At 40.2% G+C, this 21,016-nt stretch overlaps 1 protein-coding gene and 1 pseudogene across 3 annotated transcripts in view; both read left to right on the forward strand.

Moving 5' to 3' along the window:
- The window catches only part of BCAP29 (B cell receptor associated protein 29), a 40,079-nt gene extending 24,015 nt beyond the window's left edge, over positions 1–16,064 (forward strand). For all 3 annotated transcript variants that reach the window (XM_089917824.1, XM_089917826.1, XM_089917825.1), the window contains 2 exons: positions 11,509–11,609; positions 15,848–16,064. In XM_089917824.1, coding sequence (XP_089773950.1) covers positions 11,509–11,609; positions 15,848–15,883 — 137 coding nt within the window. In that variant the 3' untranslated portion in view covers positions 15,884–16,064. The remainder of the gene's footprint in view (positions 1–11,508; positions 11,610–15,847) is intronic.
- On the forward strand, positions 4,781–4,902 carry LOC115802691 (U5 spliceosomal RNA; annotated as a pseudogene).
- Positions 16,065–21,016: the final 4,952 nt, after the last annotated feature.

Raw genomic sequence — 21,016 nt, forward strand, 5'->3', positions numbered from 1 at the left:
GTTGCTTCTGCTTATGCACGAACTTGCTTTGTAAAGCATATCCTTTTCAAAGCAGTTTGTATAAAGCTATACCTACACAGTACTTTGCCTAAAACGTACACCCTGATTTTTAAGTGCAAAGCCAGCATATTAATATAATTTGTAATTATTCTTTGCTAAGTCACAGAGCCAAAATTCTTTTCTTAAATACATTACTTAGCAACCCAGCTAAGATTAATGAAGGAAGTCTTCATGCATTTATTGGTGTTTCATTCGGTAATAGCATAAGAGTGGGGCTGATTTTATTTATTAAATTATAAAGCCTGCTCATCAGTTCCTTGGCCCCGAGTCCCAGTAATCCTTATAAGTATTAGCATGCCTTACATCCCTGTCTTTTCTAAAACCCAAAAGCGCTTCACCCATAAACCTCATTCATGGTCATAGTCCCCCAGAGGGTAGGGGCAGGCACCAATATACCTAGCGATAGGTATAGAAATTAAGACACACACACAAAAAATCACTCATTTCCCCTTTGCTCATGTGACAAATAGAGCTATAATTGGTTTCATGCATTAATGTTTACTCTTTAGTATAATTGTTTGGGCAGCTTTCTTTCCATTCCTTCTAAAGCATGTCCCTGCCATTAGTTTGGCTTCTTCACTTTGCCACTAGAGTGGCAACACCACAGATCTGATTATGCTTCTTCACTTCTTAAAACTCTGTATTGGTTCCTGTGACCTTTATAGCTCTTCAGGATGGCACACGTGGTCTTCTGCAATCTGCACCCCAGCGTCATCTCTAGTTTTGCCTGCCCCACCCTTGTCCAGTCTAAATTTTATACCCCTACTCTATTAAATATGGGAGCTTTTCCTCCTAACAGTGGTGTTTCATCACCTTTCCCCTTTGCCCAGGACTGCAGGCCTGTCTGCCTCTACTGCCCTCTTCCTTCACACTCTGCCAGCTTGTGCTCATCCTTCAGCTCCAGCATCGCCGCCTCTCAGGAGCCTCCCTGAAACTCTCTCCCTTCAAGCTGGGTTGAGTGGCTTCCATCTGGACCTCCATAGTTCTGCATGGATACTAACTTAATAGTGTACTCTGTAGAAATTACTTTTCATTTGTTTATCTTTCTTACTAGATTGTAAGTGCTGTGAAGGCAAGGGCCACGTCTAAGTCAACTCCTTGTCCCCAGCACATACTTAGTGTTCTAGGCCTGTTATCTAATAGATATGAATAAATCTCACCCCCAAACACTGGTTCATCATAATTAGGCTCTTGCAAACTACTTACCTCCTTCTTCTTCCTCCCCTCTTCCTCCCCCCTCCCCCCTTCCTCCTCTACTTCCCTCCTCTCTCAAGGACCGAGCTCTGGTGATAGTCAGGTATCCATAACTTGGTACCTGCACCCAAGCATCTCAGCATTGCTGAAGGAACTAACTTCTTATTTTAAATAAATGGTCACTGCATTCAGATGGTCCCTCAGCACTGTGACAGTCCTATTGAACTTCTCTAAAATCTTCACTTTTTCACTCTTCAGAACTACTTTAGGTCTTCTCATCTCACTTCTAAATTCTAAATCCACCCTACTTCATTGGGCTCAAAGAATTAATCAAAAAAGTCATCTTCTCACCACCAAAACTACTGTCCTCCCTCAGCTGGCCTCAAACTCTACCTGTCCTTGGGTTACTGTGGATTCAGTTTCAATCCCTCTTCTACTGCTTTGGCTGCCAAGCCCACTATCGTTCTCAAGGATGCTGTTTCTGCAATTACTTCCTCACTTTCTATCACCCTACAGACATCTTCTGGCATCTCCTATCCCAAAACATAAAAACAAAAACTTCCTTTTGTCTCATATTCCTTCACTTACTGCCCCATTTCTCTGCTCTACTTCATAGCAATTTATTTTTTTCCTTTTAACTTTTTATTCAGACATAATAAATTCAAATCACAGGAGAGATGCAAAAATAATACCAAAAAAATATGCCCTGTACCCAAATGATAACACCTTACACTTGCCTTATCCTTTCTTTCTCTTCATATTTTCCTCTCACTTATTATTTTTATATTTTCCAAATGGTGATTTTCTAATTCTCTTATTCCTTCTCCATTTATTAGATGCCATTCTATTGTTAAAGGAGAATCTTTCCCTTTTTCCCCCAGTTACTTATTGATTTGCTTGTGTAATATATTCATTGCATTATAATTCATTGTGAGCATTATATTTTAGTGTTCAGATTGTCTCAGATTTGGCCAGTGGAAGTCTTTTCAAGCTGGGTCCCATATCATTTTGTCATGCCCCCATTCTGTAAGCACATACATTCTGGTATAACAAGATAGTCCAAGCTTATCTTGTACTTTTCCTCCTCTAGCCCTTGAATCAACCATTTCTCCAGTGAGCCTTTAGGTAGAGAATGGTATTTAGAAAATAATATCTAGAGCCTAGGTGTGCTCATTGCTACTGGGGTGTCATTACTTCTAGGTGCCCTTAGCAGACAGAACTGATAGTAGCTTAAATTTTACCACTTTAGAGAAACTTTTCCTGAGTACTCCATCTCATGTGGCTGCATAGTCGTTCTTTATCACATCACCCTATTCTAACTTTCTTCATGACACTTGGCACTCACTGTTGGTTGGTTGGTTGCTTTATTGTGCGTCTTCCTCTGACTAGAAAATGAGTATTACGAGAGCTAAGACCCTACCTATCTTTTCATCCTCAACACTTAGTAGAACGCCTGATGCCTAGTTGTCATTCCATACATTGTTGAATGGATAGATGAGTGGATGACTCCCTTGTCTTAGGGCAGTTTCACCTGTGTAACAGCTTCATCTTCTCTAGTCATGAACAGTAGGAATCTTTGGAGGGGCTCTTATGTGTCATGGACTCTCAGTAGTTAGAGACTGAGAAAAACGTTTCCTTCTTCATATTCTTTATGAAAACAGTAAAGATTTCTCATCGCTGTTAAGGAGCTTAATTCTCACAGCCCTTCTGTATTTGTTGTACAAATTGACCCTAATGTAGATTTCATAAAAACTGTTTTTATGAACACTAACTTTAAATATTTTTAAGATATTTATAATCATATTGCCTCTCAACCCTCCTCTTAAATAACTTAAACCTCTTACACATAAGATTTATTCATGAAGGTTAAGGGACGTACACTTTGATATTCTTGAAATGTATTAAGTTCATGCTTCTTTTTTTTTTTTTTTTTTTTTAGTCTATGGCAATATCTAGATCACTTTTCGTGATCTGGCTTACCTCATTTTTATTTTTGAATTTAATTTTATTTATTTTTCTATACAGCAGGTCCTTATTAGTCATCAGTTTTATACACATCAGTGTATTAATGTCAATCCCAATCGCCCAATTCATCACACCACCATGCCCCCCCCGTGGCTTCCCCCCTTGGTGTCCATACGTTTGTTCTCTACATCTGTGTCTCAATTTCTGCCCTGCTAACTGGTTCATCTGTACCATTTTTCTAGGTTCCACATATATGTGTTAATATATGATATCTGTTTTTCTCTTTCTGACTTACTTCACTCTGTATGACAGTCTCTAGATCCATCCACATCTCTACAAATGACCCAATTTCATTCCTTTTTATGGCTGAGTAATATTCCATTGTGTATATGTACCACATCTTCTTTATCCATTCATCTGTTGATGGGCATTTAGGTTGCTTCCATGACCTGGCTATCATAAATAGTGAGGTTCATGCTTCTTTACTAGAATATCTGCTTTTCTTTTATCTACTGCCTCACTCCCTACTCACTGACTTTTTTTAATATTACCACTTTGGTGGGGTTTTAACTACATAATATAATAATTTTAAAACATCAGAAGATTTTACACAAAAGAAAAATTTAATTAAGTTTTTGTTTATTTAAAACAATGGAACTTAAGGGGTCATATTTGACAGGTTCTTACTAAGATAGTACTTATAGCCTAATGAATTTTATTATATCTTGTCCTGTATACATGTGTTTTGTGTGAGGTTTTTTCCCACTGTACTTTTTTAAAATAAACTTTATGTTAGGACAGTTTATATTTATAGAAAAGTAGGCAATATAGTACAGAGAATTATCATATACCCCACACTCAGTGTCTCCTATTATTCATGTCTTACATTAATATGGTTCATTTATACAATTAATGAACCAATATGGATATATTATTATTGACAAAGTCCATAGTTTATTCAGATTTCCTTAGTTTTCACCTCACATCTTTTTTCTGTTCTAGGATCTCATTCAGGATACCGCATTACATTTAGCTTTATGTCTCCTTAGGCTCCCCTAGGCTATAATAATTTCTCAGGCTTTCCTTATTTTTGAAGAGCTTGACAGTTTTGAGAAGTATTGGTTATTTTACAGAATGTTTCTCTATCAGAAGCTGTCTGATATTTTTCACGGTCAGACTGGAGTTATGGGACTGGAGAGGAAAGTCACAGAGGGTAAAGTGCCATTTTCATCACGTTATTCCAGAAATACATACCAGCATGATTTATCACTGTTGATGTTGACCTTGACTGCCTGGCAGATGTTAGTGTTTGTCAGGTTTCTCTATGCAAAGTTACTTTTTTCCCCCTCTTCCCATAGTGTAGTCTTTGGAAGGAAGTCACTATTTGTAGCCCAAGCTTAAGAAGTGGGGGGTTATGCCCTACCTCCTTGAGGTGAGAGTATCTACATAAATTTTTGGAACTCTTCTGCACAAATATGTCTATTTACCCCTAATTATTTATTTATTTAATCATAGGTATTCATTTTATACTGTAGATTATAATGTAGTACTCTTTTAATCCATACTTGTGCTTCTCTTCATAATCAAATGAATCTTTTGCCTTTTCCTAAAGATTCATCTGGGGAGGGATAAAGCATGACTGTTGCTTCAGTTTTTTGAGGCCTTCTGGGAATAAACAAGGCTGTAAAAGAAAAAAGAAAGAAAAAAATACTCTTTTATTTATTTTGTTGCTCAAGTCATTTTTTTAGCATTAGCCATTGGGAGCTCCTTCAGTTGGCTCCTGTGTCTCTTTGACGTGTCCCCATCATTTTGGATTTTTTTTTTTTTTTTGCTTTATCTTTTCTTGAGTACATCCTTCTGACTCTACAAGGTGCTCCAGGCTTATCTTGTATATATCCTGCCCCATAGAATCAGTGTTTTCCTTTTTTTTTTTTAAACTAAACTGGATTCTCTAATAGTATTCGTTTGCTTTTTGTTTTTAATTATGAATTAGCATGAGATATTTGTAACGTGATTATATTTATATCAAAATATCAAGAAAGGTCTGTTTGCTTTGTGACTTTCCAGCTAGCCTGAATTTTTTTCCATTAAAGATATAATTTGGTTTAGTTGCAACCAAGATTCCTATCAAGTGACTAATGTGGTACCTCATTGTTTACCTGACATTTATCATATTTTCAAAAAATGAACTGGCTCCACACAAGTGAATTTTTCAGATGCTTAAAGCTTAGACTTTTCATTTGTCTGTTCTTTCCTTCCTTCAGGGAACATATTTTAGACACCTGCCATGTGCTAGGCACAGTGCTGGGTACCCAGAACAGAGAGACAAGACACAGCTTTGTTTCTTGAGTAGTCCACAGTCCGGTTATAGTTATACCTCAGCATGATAAGTGCTATAATAAAATTAAGCTCAAGATGAAGTAGAAGCCAACAGAAAAGATCAAGGATAATTTCTTGACATTTCAAAGGATAAATATTAATTACCCAGATGAAATGGGAGCGAATGAGTCAGGCAGGGAGGTGAAAGGAGATGGGCAAGGATGTTTTAACAAAATGAGTACCATGTAACTGAAAGAGTATGCCTTTTTGAAGTACTGCAAGGTGCTCACTGTGGCTGGAGCATAAAATAAGGTGGAGGTAGTGGTGAGAGTTGAAAAGTAAGCCTAGGATCCATCATAAAGGGCCTCATGTGCCATGTTTATATGTTAACATTTTGGTGGGGGGAGCACTGCTGGAGGGTTTTTAGGCGGAGGAGCAAGCAATCACTTTGACATTACTATGGACAATGAATTAGAGTAGCCAAGAAACAAGGTGAGGAATCCATTTCAATAATCTAAACTAGAGATGAGGACCGTGATAACAGATTGAGTGAAGTAGATGGATTGGAGAGATAAAAAGGAAGTAGAATCAACACACCTTATCAACATATGGATGTGAGGTTAAAAAAGAGTGGGTGAGGGCTTCCCTGGTGGCGCAGTGGTTGAGAGTCCGCCTGCCGATGCAGGGGACGCGGGTTCGTGCCCCGGTCTGGGAAGATCCCACATGCCGCGGAGCGGCTGGGCCCGTGAGCCATGGCCGCTGAGCCTGCACGTCCAGAGCCTGTGCTCTGCAACGGGAGACGCCACAGCAGTGAGAGGCCCGCGTACCACACACACAAAAAAAGAGTGGGTGATAATTGAAGTGATAAATAAAACAGACCTTACCTGCATGTACCTGACAATATAGGCTTGTACAAAAATAACCACAATATAATTAAAACCACATTTATGTCCCTTACTGAACAGAAGTTTGTGTGTCTACTTTCCAAATATTTTGGAAGCGTTACTGTAGCTTAACGGTCCAGTGATGGTCCCTGTAAAGGAACAGTACATGTGAGGATTAAGTACTGAAGAGCTCTGGTATGTCACACTCTCGAGTTCTCAAAAATAGAACCAAATGAACTGAAAAGAAATCAACACTAGATGTAGGGAAATTTTTCAAATTAAAATTTGAAAAATTTATTTCTCTGGCACAATCCTTATAGCTAGTGTACAGCAGCCAGCTTGAGCTGCCACGCCAATGTGTCTAAAAATTTTCTCTTACATTTCCTGGCAGAGCTTAGCTGATACTGTCTGTTATCCCGCGTAGAAAATACAGTGATACAATACATTTACGCAGTGCATCGGTCTCACCAACTCCTCTTGCTGTGCAAATAGCTCCATAAATGTAAGTTTGGCACTTGGAAAACCACAAATATTTTTGGCCTGCTTACATGGCATTTTACACAAACATTTTGGCTTACTACATGTCACTGTAACGTTAATTGGGGTTATTCTTTATATTAATAAATGATTTTTGCCTCAAAAAGTTCGCAGTGAACATAAATGAATCTGGCCAGTATTCTCATGAAATATCTCAACATTTCTATAACGCTACTGGCAAATGATAGCAGCTCATTTTTGCAGATGAGAAAATTGAAATAGTGACTTAGATGTATCACCTCAAGCATCCTTGTCTGATGTCTTCCATATATATGCTGTTTCCAAAATAACATGGTTCAAAATAAAACAAGCATATTCAAATGTCAGATAACAAGTTTATATAATCCCTTAGTCATGAAGGCAGTTCCAGAAGGAGGTAGAAGACAACCAAAACAGAATATTGTAATTTTTATAAAATGAGAGGTAGAGAAAGGACTAGGAAACAGTCCAAAAGGCTCCTAGACAGTAACATCCTCTCCTAATTAGAGTGAAATCAGTAAAATAGTAATCATTAGGTTTACTAATATCCACTGAAATACAAAATAAAATAAGAAACACAGTTCATGCCTTGGCTCGATAAGTGCAAGAAAAACAGGATTTGCCTGCAGTTGTTTTGTTATAGCTTCGTACCATTCATGATGAGAAGAAACTTCTGGATAGACTGTACAAGTGGTTTTCTAGCTGCTTCTACAGATTTGTAGTTCCACTTGACTCATTCTTTCTCCTAACAGATCATGAGAAAAATAGTACCTTTTAATAAGGAACTAATGAGTTGATATCTAAGAATTTCCTAATTAATTTTTTCATTTCAAAAATTTAAGTATAAATCGTTTTTAACATTAAGATGAACTGTTCAATACAACCTCCTGACCAACATTTTTAAAACCACTGTTACAGACTATTCAGACATTATTAAGTTGTAGAATCTTCTTCTCTTTCTTTCTTTTTTTTTTTTTTTTTTTTTTTTTTTTTGCGGTACGCGGGCCTCTCACTGTTGTGGCCTCTCCCGTTGCAGAACACAGGCTCCGGACACGCAGTCTCAGCGGCCATGGCTCACGGGCCCAGCCGCTCCACAGCATGTGGGATATTCCCGGACCGGGACACGAACCCGTGTCCCCTGCATCGGCAGGCAGACTCTCAACCACTGTGCCACCAGGGAAGCCCCCTTTCTTTCTTTCTTTTTTCTTTTCTTTTCTTTACTTTCTTTTCTTTCCTTCCTTCCTTTCCTTCCTTTCCTTTCTTTCCTTTCTTTCTTTCTTTCTTTCCTTTCTGCATTGGGTCTTTGTTGTTGCATGTGGGCTTCCTCTAGTTGTGGTGAGCGGGGTCTACGCTTCATTGCAGTGCGTGGACTTCTCACTGCGGTGGCTTCTCTTGTTGCAGAGTACCGGCTCTAAGCGCGCGGGCTTCAGTAGTTGTGGCATGCGAGCTCAGTTGTTGTGGCTCACGGGATCTAGAGCACAGGCTCAGTAGTTGTGGTGCACGAGCTTTGTTGCTCCATGGCATGCGGGATCTTCCCGGACCAGGGATGGAAACTGTGTGTGTCCCCTCCATTGGCAGGCGGATTCTTAACCACTGTGCCACGAGGGAAGTCCCTGCTTTTTATATACCAAAGTAAGTCCAGGCTCGTAAACATTTTTAGTAAGGAAGGAACTGAAGATAACACCATGTTTTGTATTTTCAAGTATCATCTAGGGGGCTTCCCTGGTGGCACAGTGGTTAAGAATCTGCCTGCCAATGCAAGGGACATGGGTTCGAGCCCTGGTCCAGGAAGATACCACATGCTGTGGAGCAACTAAGCCCCTGTGCAACAACTATTGAGCCTGAGCTCTAGAGCCCACGAGCCACAGCTACTGAGCCCGTGTGCCACAACTACTGAAGCCTGTGCGCCTAGAGCCCATGCTCCGCAACAAGAGAAGCCACCGCAATGAGAAGCCCGCACACCGCAACGAAGAGTAGCCCCCGCTCGCCGCAACTAGAGAGAGGCCACACACAGCAACAAAGACCCAACGCAGCCAAAAATAAATTTATTAATTAAAAAAAAAGTATCATCTAGGAAAGGCCTTACACACAGATTGAAAAGTAATGTGTAAATCTTTATATTGTGGGTGTGGTCCCTATGAAATCTAACCAACTACCAAAAATCTCTCTTCCACGTCTAACCCATGCCCTTATTTACTAAGTGACACATAAAATTTGTCAAATTCAACTTTTAATACCTAGTTTAGATTTATGGACCTATAGAAGTAATGTGGAGGAAGTTATAAAGCTGCGCTGTCTATTATGGCTAGCCATTAGCTACATATGGCTATTTAAATCAAAACTTAAGGGACTTCCCTGGTGGCGCAGTTGTTATGAATCCACCTGCCGATGCAGGGGACACGGGTTCCATCCCTGGTCCGGGAAGATTCCACATGCCACGGAGCAACTAAGCCCATGTGCCACAACTACTGCAGCCTGTGCGCCTAGCACCTGTGCTCTGCAACAAGAGAAGCCACCGCAATGAGAAGCCCACGCACCACAGCAAAGAGTGGCCCCCGCTCGCCGCAACTAGAGAAAACCCACGCGCAGCAATGAAGACCCAACACAGCCAAAAATAATTCATTAAAAATGAATAAATAAATATTTAAATTTGATTTAATTTAAAACTCAGTTCTTCAGTTGCACTAGCCACATTTAAAGTGTTCAGTAGCCACATGAAGCTAGTGGCTGCCATATTGGACAGCACAGTTGTAGAACATTTATTGGACAATGCAGATGTAGAACAATGCAGAGTTTAATTTGACAAAATAGTCTAGAAAGTATTGATACAGAAGGCACTTCAGTTGATAGTGACTTACATACTTATATATAACATATGATGGCTTCTCAGGAGGGAAGGCAATCAAACTGTTTATAAACAGAACCTGTAATTTCATTTTGCCAAAAAAGTGACGTAAGTTTTATAAATCCCACTTTCTTTCCTAAAATCCTACCCTAAAAAATTTACAAATGCAGAACTTGTGAAGGCTACATGTGCAGAATTGTATGTAGAGCTAGTTCAGGATTCCCAGAATTTCTCCAGTCCATCTTACACTACTCTTCCCTTCTACACATTTGCTCATTAGCTTCTACGCAATATGTTGACTTAAATGTTTATCTCATATATATATATATTTTTTTAACTTCTGCCTAATTTGCTGACTTAGATTGTACCCTTTTGGTAGACAAAGACTAATATGTAGCCATATTTGTGTATCATCTTGAGGTTAAAGTCTTTAAGTGCCACTTATACACCCCATATTTTTCAGCTTTGTATAAGAAAGTGATTGTTCTTAAGGAAATATTGTCACCCAGCCCTTAGTAAAAATGATAAAATATTTTTTCCACCCTCAGTTTTTTCAAAAGTAGACCCTTCTGATAAACTCTGTTCTGTAATGCCTGAGTCCAGCTTGAGCCTGGGAGGTGTTAGGATAAGCCTGGAACATCTTGTGCCAGAAACTGTTGGGGGCATAGTCGAAGGACATGGATGCCAGCCTAAAGTTCCCACTGGCCAAATCTGGGGGAAATTAAGTATAGTAATGAATTATAAGTCATTGAAAAAATAGGAATGTATTAGTTCATACTGATGATGGATGGATGGATGGAGAAGAAAGGAAGGCTCTTCTTTATAGTACAGTGCTGACTGATAAATTTGGATGGAATGATGAAGTTGGAAAATCACCATTCTGCAACCATCACAACAAAGATTGGTTTAGGCAAGAATGATCAGTAGATGCTAAATATAGGGGGGATGTTTTGACAAGGAACAGGATGTTTACATAGTCTTAATTGTCTTCTCACTGCTAGTTACAAGGAGGAAAATAACTATAATATGGAAAAACCAGTGAGAGGCAGATGGGCCTCTGGATATGATACCTTGAGATACATTCAGCATCATTTATGTCATATTTGTATGTAAGTGGGAGGCATAACCTGAATTTAATCATGAGAAGACATCAGACAAAATCAAAGTGGAAATCATTCTATTAAAAAACCAAGTGTCCTGCATTCTTAAAAATGTCAATGTCTTGAAAGATAGGGGAGAAGAAGGCAGGGGGAAGGCTGAGGAACTATTCCAGATTAATGGAAACTAAAGAGACATGACAACTTACTGTTAATCTTTGATATAGGACTGGATCTCTGGACTAGAACTGAAAAAATGATAAAAAGGACATAATTAGGACAGTTGCCAAGACTGGAATATGGATGGTAGATTAGATAAAGGGTATTGTATTGATGTTAAATTTCCTAAATTTGCTAAATATATGATGAATATCTTTGTTCTTAGGAAGTACACAATGACGTACTTAAGGGTAGAGGAGGGTGATGTCTGTAACTTAGTCTCAGATGGTTCAAGAAAATGATTTTGCATGTGTGGAGATAGAGAATACAATTACAAATGTACCATATCGTCAACAGTTGGTGAATTTGAGTAAAGGCTACAAAGAAGTTCTCCAAGTGTTGCAAGTTTTCCATAAATTTGAAATTATTTCAAAATAAAAATTTTACAACTCTATTCGATGTTCTCTAGCCCTTTCTAAGGCACAAAATGACATGACGGTGATGAAGATGCAATCAGAGAGACTTTCGAAAGAATATGACCGGCTCCTGAAAGAACACTCAGAACTTCAGGTGGGTGACATCCATTTTACGAGCCTCAGCTTTTTGAAATAGTAATTAATTACCTAAGTCAATTATTTGGGTTATTTGCCCTTCGCAAGCCAAGAGGATGTATTGATAGTTAATCCTGACTTTGCAAAGTGATTAAATAAGCCAGTTTTTACTTGAAGATTGGGATATTGCATGAAAATAATCATAACAGAGAGAATTACTGACATGCTAACTTACAGCATTCTAGCTGGGGTAAAGTTTTAAGCCAAAGAATTGAGCCATAAAAACAGCAGCATTGGAAACCAGACTGGTTCTGGAAAAATTTAGTTTTGCCATTTAGAATGTTTGCCATATGCATGCCAAAATAAAGCCAAAAATTGAAGACCCACATTACACTACTCCTTCTATCCCACTGTTTGAAATATCTTAGGACAAAGCCTGAGGCATTCAAATATATGTTTTACCTCCAGAGTTGAGTTGAAAGATGGAAATGGAGAAAACCTTTTTATCATTGAAGTCACAAAGTCAGGGGCCATGGTTTTCTTTCTGTTCCCCTTCAGTACAGCAAGAGTCAGTTCCCTACCTTCACCCATGTTGGGTTTGTCTTCCCTTCCTTCTTGGGCTGCCAGCCCCTAGCCTGATTTGATTTCCCAGCCCACTTTGACCACGTGTGGGGAGAATTCAGGGAAGAGACCATTCCAGAGGCAACCCTGGCCCTCGCAATTCCTCCCAAGATGGAGGGTCTCTGCTCTTCTGCTTTCAGATTGGGTTTATCCTTAGAAATTGGCAGCATTTGTGGCCTTCAGTGAGGGCTTTTTAGCAATTACAGCTCTACAGTTATTTCACTGTATTAGAAGCCTTAGTACCAGGACTCATTTCCCTGCATGTCAGCGGTCATCGTATCTTCAGGATCCAGCACTGTGCCTGGCACAAGACAAACAAGCACGATATTCATAGGCTTGGAGTCAGACAGGCCTGGAATAACTATAACTTTCTTACTAGCTTTGTGATCCCAAGTAGGTCATGTCACCCCTCTGGGGCTCACTTTTCTTCATCTGTAAAATCAGAATAGTAATAACACCTGGCTCACTGGCTTGTTGGGAGGATTAAATAAAATGTGTAGGGTGCTTAGCATTGTGCCTGGCTGATAGTAAACACCCAAGTAATGATAGCTGTTATCATAATTATCACTATTACCACTATGCCTCTGTAGAAATTTTACTGAAAGAATGACTTATTCTCATCCAGCCACTTTGGCCTTGACTAGAGCCAGTCAAGAGATAATCTGATGCACATCTGTAATCTGGTATTTCCAGCTGAGTTGCATGTCTGATTTAACTGACCTACTTTGACAGTAGGGCGACCAGAGAAGGATAGATACCCTGTGGGCTCCAGACCCAGGACACCAAGAGCTCAGATCTCATGCTCTGGAGTAGATAGTTAGATTTTCAGCAGGACCACCCTTTCTCCATCTCTACGACAGAGGTCCTGAAATTGCTGACTTCACCATGGTATGATGAGAATTATTCCGTTGCATACTTAAAGATCCACCATGGAAAGTGAAGAAGCGTTTTAGAAGCCTCTCGCCTAGAAATAGAACTATTTTTCCCTCCCATTTGTGAGATCAGGGTGTAGTGAACAAGGATGAGTATCTACACCAGTGGTCCCTGCTCAGGGTATCAGAAACGTTTAGATCCCTGGATGGAGAAAGAAGCAGAGAATGTCCCATTGTGGTAACAGCCAATGATTCTGTTAATCCCTCAAGAATGTATGTGATAGTAAGATACCTTCAACCCATTTTCTTTCCCCAAAAAAAGCTTCAGTTTGAAGCTTATGCATTCCTGATAAAAGATGTTCAAAAGTTTTTATGAGTAATCTCTTCCCAAGAAAGTAGTTTTTATACCTGTCTTTGAAAAAATGTCCTCATCCCAGATATGCCAGGTGCCAGGCTGAGAGTTGGGCCTTGGTGCATTTAAGCCTTGTATCCAGGTTTTTGAAATACTTATGGATGACATTTACTGAGGGTGTGCTCAGGACCAAGCACTTAGCTGATGGCTTCATATATGTTATCTGTGTTCTCTCCTTGATAGCCCATCAAATTATTGATAAAATACATATTTTAATACCCTATTTTGTGAATGAGGGAAAGGAGACCCAAAGATGTTAAATAATGTACCCAAAGTCACTGAACTGAAAAGTGATAGCATTCAAAGTTGGATTTAAAGTCAGGAAATCTTTCTTCAGAACTTCCATCATTAACCATTATGTTCCTTCACCTGTGCTGGTCATTGGACTGTGGGTTCTGGGGTCCGCTGTTTGGATTCTGGGCAGATTCAGCCAAAGGGAGGCACTGGTAGAAGACTGAAGGCAGGAGGAGGGGGAAAGCCAAGAAAGTCTCCTGTTCTCTCCACTTCGGGTGGCATCTGCCACAGCAGCCTCATCTCTTTCCATGGTCCCAGTTCCCACTGGGCGTCTTCCACCTGGTGGGACCTCGTTCCTGGGATCTGTTAACACTGTCTCCTCCATTGCCCTCCAGCCCAAAGAATGGTTTTCTGCCGTTGCTAATACCTGAGGTGTCTTTTACCACCCTGTGTGGTGTGTCTACTCTCACCACCTATAAAACCAATTCCCTATGATAAATATCTGATGAAAAAAACTCTCAGCTCCATGGTTGACCAGTTCTGTAAACCTCGGGTGAATCATTTGACATTCATGCAACTTGGCTTCTTCAGTACTTAGATAAGGATTATAATATTTCATGAGCATTAAATCAGATCCTGGGCAAGAAAGCACTTTAAATATATTTAAACAAGAAAAACTCTCTACAACTGTACGGTGCTATGAGTTATTTCTCGATTGGATACTTCTTTTTCCCATCCACCTACTTAACCCTCCATTGTCCAGTAGGAGAACCTGAATAAGATTCTGAAATATAGGTGTCATTAAATGAGAACCATTTTCTTAAAAGTGACTCTTACACTTTGATACTCATCTTCTGAACCCAGCTGAGAAGCAAAAGATTGCTGTAGACCATCTACAGTAAAAAGCTGTACCAAACTGTTCTTCATGATTTTACTTCAATTGTCAGACCAACCTCAATAATTGAATTACATCATAAAGTTCATTGGGAAACTTAACTTTTCAATTTTATATACTTGATTTACTTTAAATAAAATAATCATAAAATAAAGGACTGTTAAAACATTAAGGAAACAGGTGGAAGAGAGGAAAGCTTGTTTCTTTACTGTAAACAAATCCCACTTTACATCTTTTAAATTTGTTTGGATTTCCCCATCTGATCCCCTTCCTGTTATAGGCACTAAATAAATATTAGAAAATAATTCCTTTGAAATATGTAGTCTTTGCCTTTCCTTGTTTGCCCTGGCTCTCTTCTAGAAAAGAAAACCCAGAATGTACTCAGGATAATTGGCAGCTAGCCATTTTAAAATTTTATTTTGGAAAATCACCCTTCACTTAAGGGACTTATCCAGAATAGCAGATCCATTAAAGCTGTGCTTTTTATCTGAAGTGGTAAGATACATGTAAACACATAAAAGCAGTACCTTGTTACTCGTATACCTCCTCTAATGCTGTCTTCTGACTCGATTGCTTAAAGTTGATGTTACTGAAGTTGCTCTGAAAGCAGAAATGCTCAGCTGCAACGAGAGCTTGGTAGCTTCCCGGGTGCAACAATAACCCCGGAACTCCATTGTTTGTGATATTTTTTCTCAGTGTAGATGTCTGCCTTCTTCGTGCAAATGATCTCTCTGGTTAACTTCTATCCCATTTTCCTCCAGTTTTAAATCATGTATTATAGTCATCTTGAGATCAGCAAAGAGTATAATTGGAGAAGCCAGTTCTATTGGCAAATATCTGAAGAACAAAAAAAAGGCCACCCCATATGGGTTTTTTGGTTCTCTTCTTTCTTTGCCAAAAATCTTCATTAAGTTTGCAAGAGGGAAATTTTAGAAATTTTGTTTTCCTTGTATAAGCTGTGAAATGAAAGTAAAATAGATTACAGCAGAGGAAAAGGTGAACTTATCAAGAGTGTTATTTTTTATCCCTCTAAGCACTTGTTCAAGTAAAACTACTCATTTTGTAGTTTTTTAAAATTTGAGACTTTCTCAATCTATGTTTTAATTTGATATTCTCATAATAACTATACACAGAAAAGGATGTTTTTTAAAAGTCCTTGTCATATTTATGAATGTGTTTCTCACTCTTGCTATAACTACCTGTCACATTTTTTTTTCTTGCAGGATCGTGCAGGGAAAGGCAATAAGAAAGGCCTGTGAACTTTATGAAAGAAGACTGTGATACACCATGTCAAGAGGATAAATTTGTTATCATGTTAGCCTCTAGAAAACTTAAAGTTCAGTTCAGAAAAACAAACTGTCTATGACCAGCCAATATTTTTTTAATGCCACACACATAGGCTATTGTCATAATGGCATTATCACAATATTTGATGATGTTTCAGATATATTGTAAAGTCTGTATTCTAGCTCTCAAGTGAAATATAAGCATGTTAAACACCTTATCTAGATATAGTAACACTGGTGTATGGTGGCTGTTTACCAATAAAAGGAGAAATTCATTAGCCACTTACTTCCAAACTTAGATTTTTAAGTTGCATGAAACCATTAAATAACCTTAAAAGCTTTGATGAATTTCCAATAATAATACTACTCTTACTTAATCAGACGATGGTGTATTTGAAAATAGTATTCAGTATCAGCAAGTTTGTTCATAGGGAGATTAACTAAGGATAAATGATTAGAAGTAGCTACTATATTTATAGGTAAGAGTCATAAAGAGCAAAAAATAAAAACAGTGACCTTAAGTTTTATTTTTTTAAGCCTGATGGTACTGCAGTTGACTGTCATAAAACAACTATATTGATAATTATATTTTCGTTACTGTGCTTCTGCACCTGTTGGGGATTATTTTTGTTGACATTTGTGTTACTAACACATAATTAGTAAAGATTCTGCTTTTTTAAAGTTCATCTGGGAATGGAGTTTACATCTATTTGCATAACTGCCACAGCACTGAACTGAAATTATTTTACAACAACGTGGAATTCTTGACTTGGAAATGTATAATGTATCCAAAAAGCAGTGTTTCCCATTGCTGTGAGAGTTGCTAATTATACAAATATTACCTCAAATATACACACAGTGGCGTCACAGTTTTGCCAAGATGTTTCTGTATTCTGAAAGCTAAATATTAAATAACTGTTTTTCCATTCAAATATTCCATTTAGTTTCCTTTAGGAGAGGATGATTGTATATTAATGCGATTTAGGTTGTTCCAGTGTTTAGACTTGAAAAACCATCTTCCTTGTCTCTAAATATAAAAGAAAATGGAAAATAACTACTGGAGTTTTTACTTTTCTGGTATTTGTTTTATCCTTTGTTATTTATTATCATTTTAGCACCAACTTCATGCATATTTAATTTTTTTCACTGTAAAGTGGGTGAAGTGAGCAAGTACGTATTTTATTTCAGATAAAAGGAGTTACTGCTAGAAAACAGACATGTAGGAGACATTTAGCAGAGTAAGAAATGGGAGTTAGACCATATGGGCTGACAGCACCGTAAATAACAAGGCAAGGGAGCGCTGACAGAGGAGCGAACTGAACAAGTAGCAACTTAGAAATATCGAAGTGCGATCTACCTGGTTAAGGATATAGATACTGTTCGTGATCCTGGCCTGGTGAACAGAAATCAAGTCTAATGACAGAGTAACATACAGAAAGTAGAAAATACACAGCTTTAGAACTGGTAGAACCAAATTATAATCCTAGCTTCAGCACTAATTTAGCCATGGGATTTTGTACAAATTATTCAAACTTGCTAGATTTACATTTCCTCACCTCCGAAATGGGAGTCATAATATTTAGGTCAGGGTTATTATATAAACTAAGATAACACAGTGATTCGCAAAGTTATGCAGACTGTACAGCAAGGGGAAAGCCCAGGTGCTCTTTGAAGAGCATAAGGATTTGAAAGATTCCCAGAAGACACTTTAAAGTATACATTTAAGTATTCTTAGTCCTCAACCCTCTCAGTTGTCCAGGTCTGCAAACTGAGGCCTGAAAAGTGTATGCAGTTTTCCCAAGTTAACATGGATAGTTAGATGCAGGGCTAGGATTTGAGTCTAGAATTTAGGTGTCCTAGTTCCCCAGATATTACTCTAGTTTTTATACACAAATTAGCTATAATTTGCTAAAAAAATACTGCCATGTACTAGCCAAGGTCTGGACTATGGAGTCTGGCTCCCATGTCGTGTATTTTACACTACACTGAAGGCCTCTCGAGCTCTGCTTCTTAGTTCTTATGACTCTCCTTGCCAGTGAGGGTGTTTAGCAAATCCTATTATAAATAAACACGTATTCCATGGATTTAGTTAGACTGCATATTAAGTTATGTTCCTCCTGTCAGTAATGACTTTTTTTTTTTTTAATTATTTTTGGCTGCATTGGGTCTCTGTTGCTGTGCACAGGCTTTCTCTAGTTGCGGCGAGGAGGGGCTACTCTTTGTTGCAGTGCGCAGGCTTCTCATTGCGGTGAATTCTCCTGTTGGCGGAGCACGGCCTCCAGGTGTGCGGGCTTCAGTAGTTGTGGCAGGCAGGCTTCAGTAGTTGTGGCAGGCGGGCTCAGTAGTTGTGGCTCGCGTGCTCTAGAGCACAGGCTCAGTAGTTGCGGTGCATGGGCTTAGTTGCTCCGAGACATGTGGGATCTTCCCAGACCAGGGCTTGAACCCATGTCCCCTGCATTGGCAGGTGGATTCTCAACCACTGCGCCACCAGGGAAGTCCCAGTGATGACTTCTTTATATCTTAGGCTGTATTATAGGTTCAAACACAGAAGTGTTATTCTTGCCCTTTGCTATAAGTTGCTTAAGAGTTTTGTCAGACTCTGTCCTACTTGCAAATGTACCTTGAAGTTCCAGACTCCAGGAAGTTGCACTTAAGAAGTTCTAGCCGAGCATCTAGAATTTGGCGTTAGTCATCCTCATTTCTTGCCGGGCTCTGTCTTGGGCCCCAGTACTGGTAAGTAGATTACCTGGAACCCCAGTCTAGAGCCTGGAATTTAACTGCTTTCTATGGTGCTGTCCTGATGCCACCAACCTGCCTGGATCTGTAAAGACCCATGCTGTGGTCCCGGAGCTGTTCTGCTTGCCTGCTGAGACCTCACAGCCTCCTTGGACCTCAGAGCCACAGCCACTTGGCTGCACCTGCTCCTGTCCTCCTGCCCCGCCTCTGGGGCTTGGTCTGGTTCTGCCTTCCCATCCCGTTGTCCGTCGCCTTCTCACCATCCCTCCCATCTACATCCCACCACAGCGGAACAGCCATGCCCGGACCAACTGACAGGTGACACACCTTACGTTTGAGGGCCCACAATGCAGTGCGTAAATACAGCGGTCCTTTTATGCCTTGACTAATATCTAGAATGAGTTATTTGAAGGCCATGAAGCCCTTTTGAATTTTTTTTATTCTTCAGCCTTCCTTTCCTAGAATTCTTGAAACACCACTAATGAAAATACCATTTTCTTTTTTTAGCATTTCTTTCTCTAAATTTACCAAGTGGCATTTATTTCACAGTATTGCTTTCCACCTTGATCTCTAAACATATGACTTTATTTGTCTTTCCTTGTATAGCCAAAAGTGATTTCCAACACTACAAAACTGAAAACAGCCGCCCAGAAGCTGTCCATGTCCTGATGCCTGGAATCTGAATATTCTCCTCTGGCAAAAAAGTGAATATTACCTGATATGGCGAACCACGTGAAGTTAAGGCTCTTGAGATGGGGAGATTATCCTGAATGATCTGAGTGGGCCCTAAATGCCATCACAGGTCTCTTTAAAAGAGGCAGGGCTTCCCTGGTGGCGCAGTGGTTGGGAGTCCGCCTGCTGATGCAGGGGACACGGGTTCGTGCCCCGGTCCGGGAAGATCCCACATGCCGCGGAGCGGCTGGGCCCGTGAGCCATGGCCGCTGGGCCTGTACGTCCGGAGCCTGTGCTCTGCAACGGGAGAAGCCACAACAGTGAGAGGCCCGCGTACCGCAAAAAAAAAAAAAAAAAAAAGAAAGAAAGAAAGAAAGAGGCGATGGGAGATAATACCACCCGGAAGAGGGGAAGGCTCTGTGACCACAGATGCAGAAAGCAGAGCGCTGCAGCCACCAGAGCTGGAAGCGGCAAGGGATGGGTTCTCCCTGGAGCCCCTCACAGGAGCCGGACCCTGCACACCCCAGCCAAACTGATTTTGGGCTTCTGGCCTTCAGAACTGTGAGACAGTAAACTTGTTCCAAGCCACCAAGTGCGTGGTAATTTGTTACGGCAGCCATAGGAAACTAACGCAGGAACATGCAGGACAAATCTGTAACGAGCTGGAGTGAATTTCACAGCAGGTAGAAAACAGACACTCTTTGACACCAGCTGGGCTTCCCCAAAGATAGCCTTAGCCGTCTCCCCTCTTAGTTCTCTTCCTCCTTCAATTTTGTTTCTCTCCACCCCCACTGCCACTGCCAAACCAAGCCATCATCCCTTCTCACCTGGACTACTGTCACCACCCCCTGCCTGTCTCCTCCCTAGGTCCACACTCTCAGAAACCACAGCATTCCCTGCTTAAAGTCTAGCAGTTATTCCCACTGTACCTCAGATGAGACTCCCGAAACCTCGCCAGGCCCCTACCTCCTCTCCAGCCTCACCTCCATCTACTTGCCCTGCCGACCACAGCGGCATTCAGAGTCCTCTTAGAACAAGCCAAGTTCTTTCCCCTCTCAGTGTTTTTACATACACAGTACCTCCTCCCAGCCCTGTTTTGTTTATCCTATTTTATTTTTATCCTATTTTACTTTCATACTTATCGTTGTCTGAAATGATCTCATTTATGGTTTGGTTTTGTCTCCTGCCCGGAGACTTAAACACAGTTCCTACACACAGTAGAACAGTATTTCTCAACAGGCAGTGGGGAAGATGTTCCCAAGGGACACTTAGCCATGTCTAGAGGTGTTTTGGGTTGTCATAACTGAGGGACTGCTGCGGGTGGGTAGAGGCCAGGGATGCTGCTAAACTCACTCAACAATGCACAGGGTGGCCCGCCACAAGAAGGAGTTCTCTGACCCCAAATGTCAATATTGCCAAGGTTGAGATACCCTGCAGTGATGCTTATGGCGGAGGGTACTCGGTGTGCCCCAACACCAATCTTTAATGCACCTGTGGTGAGAGATACCCCGATGTTTTTACACACAGCTGCCAAGCATAAGGACAGTATTTTCCAGTCTCCTTGTAGGTAGAAACAGGAAGGAAGGTCACGTGGCGGCAGTTTCTTTTTTTTCCTTCTTCCATCCTGCTGCCTGATACACAGGCGCTGCCATCTGAGATCCTGAGATTGAGGCCGTGCAAGCTAAAGCAACAAGACAG

The sequence above is a fragment of the Delphinapterus leucas genome, chromosome 9, assembly GCF_059928025.1.
Source record: "Delphinapterus leucas isolate spDelLeu-1000000601 "Yukka" chromosome 9, BTC_Dleu_Yukka2, whole genome shotgun sequence".
NCBI lineage: Eukaryota > Metazoa > Chordata > Mammalia > Artiodactyla > Monodontidae > Delphinapterus > Delphinapterus leucas.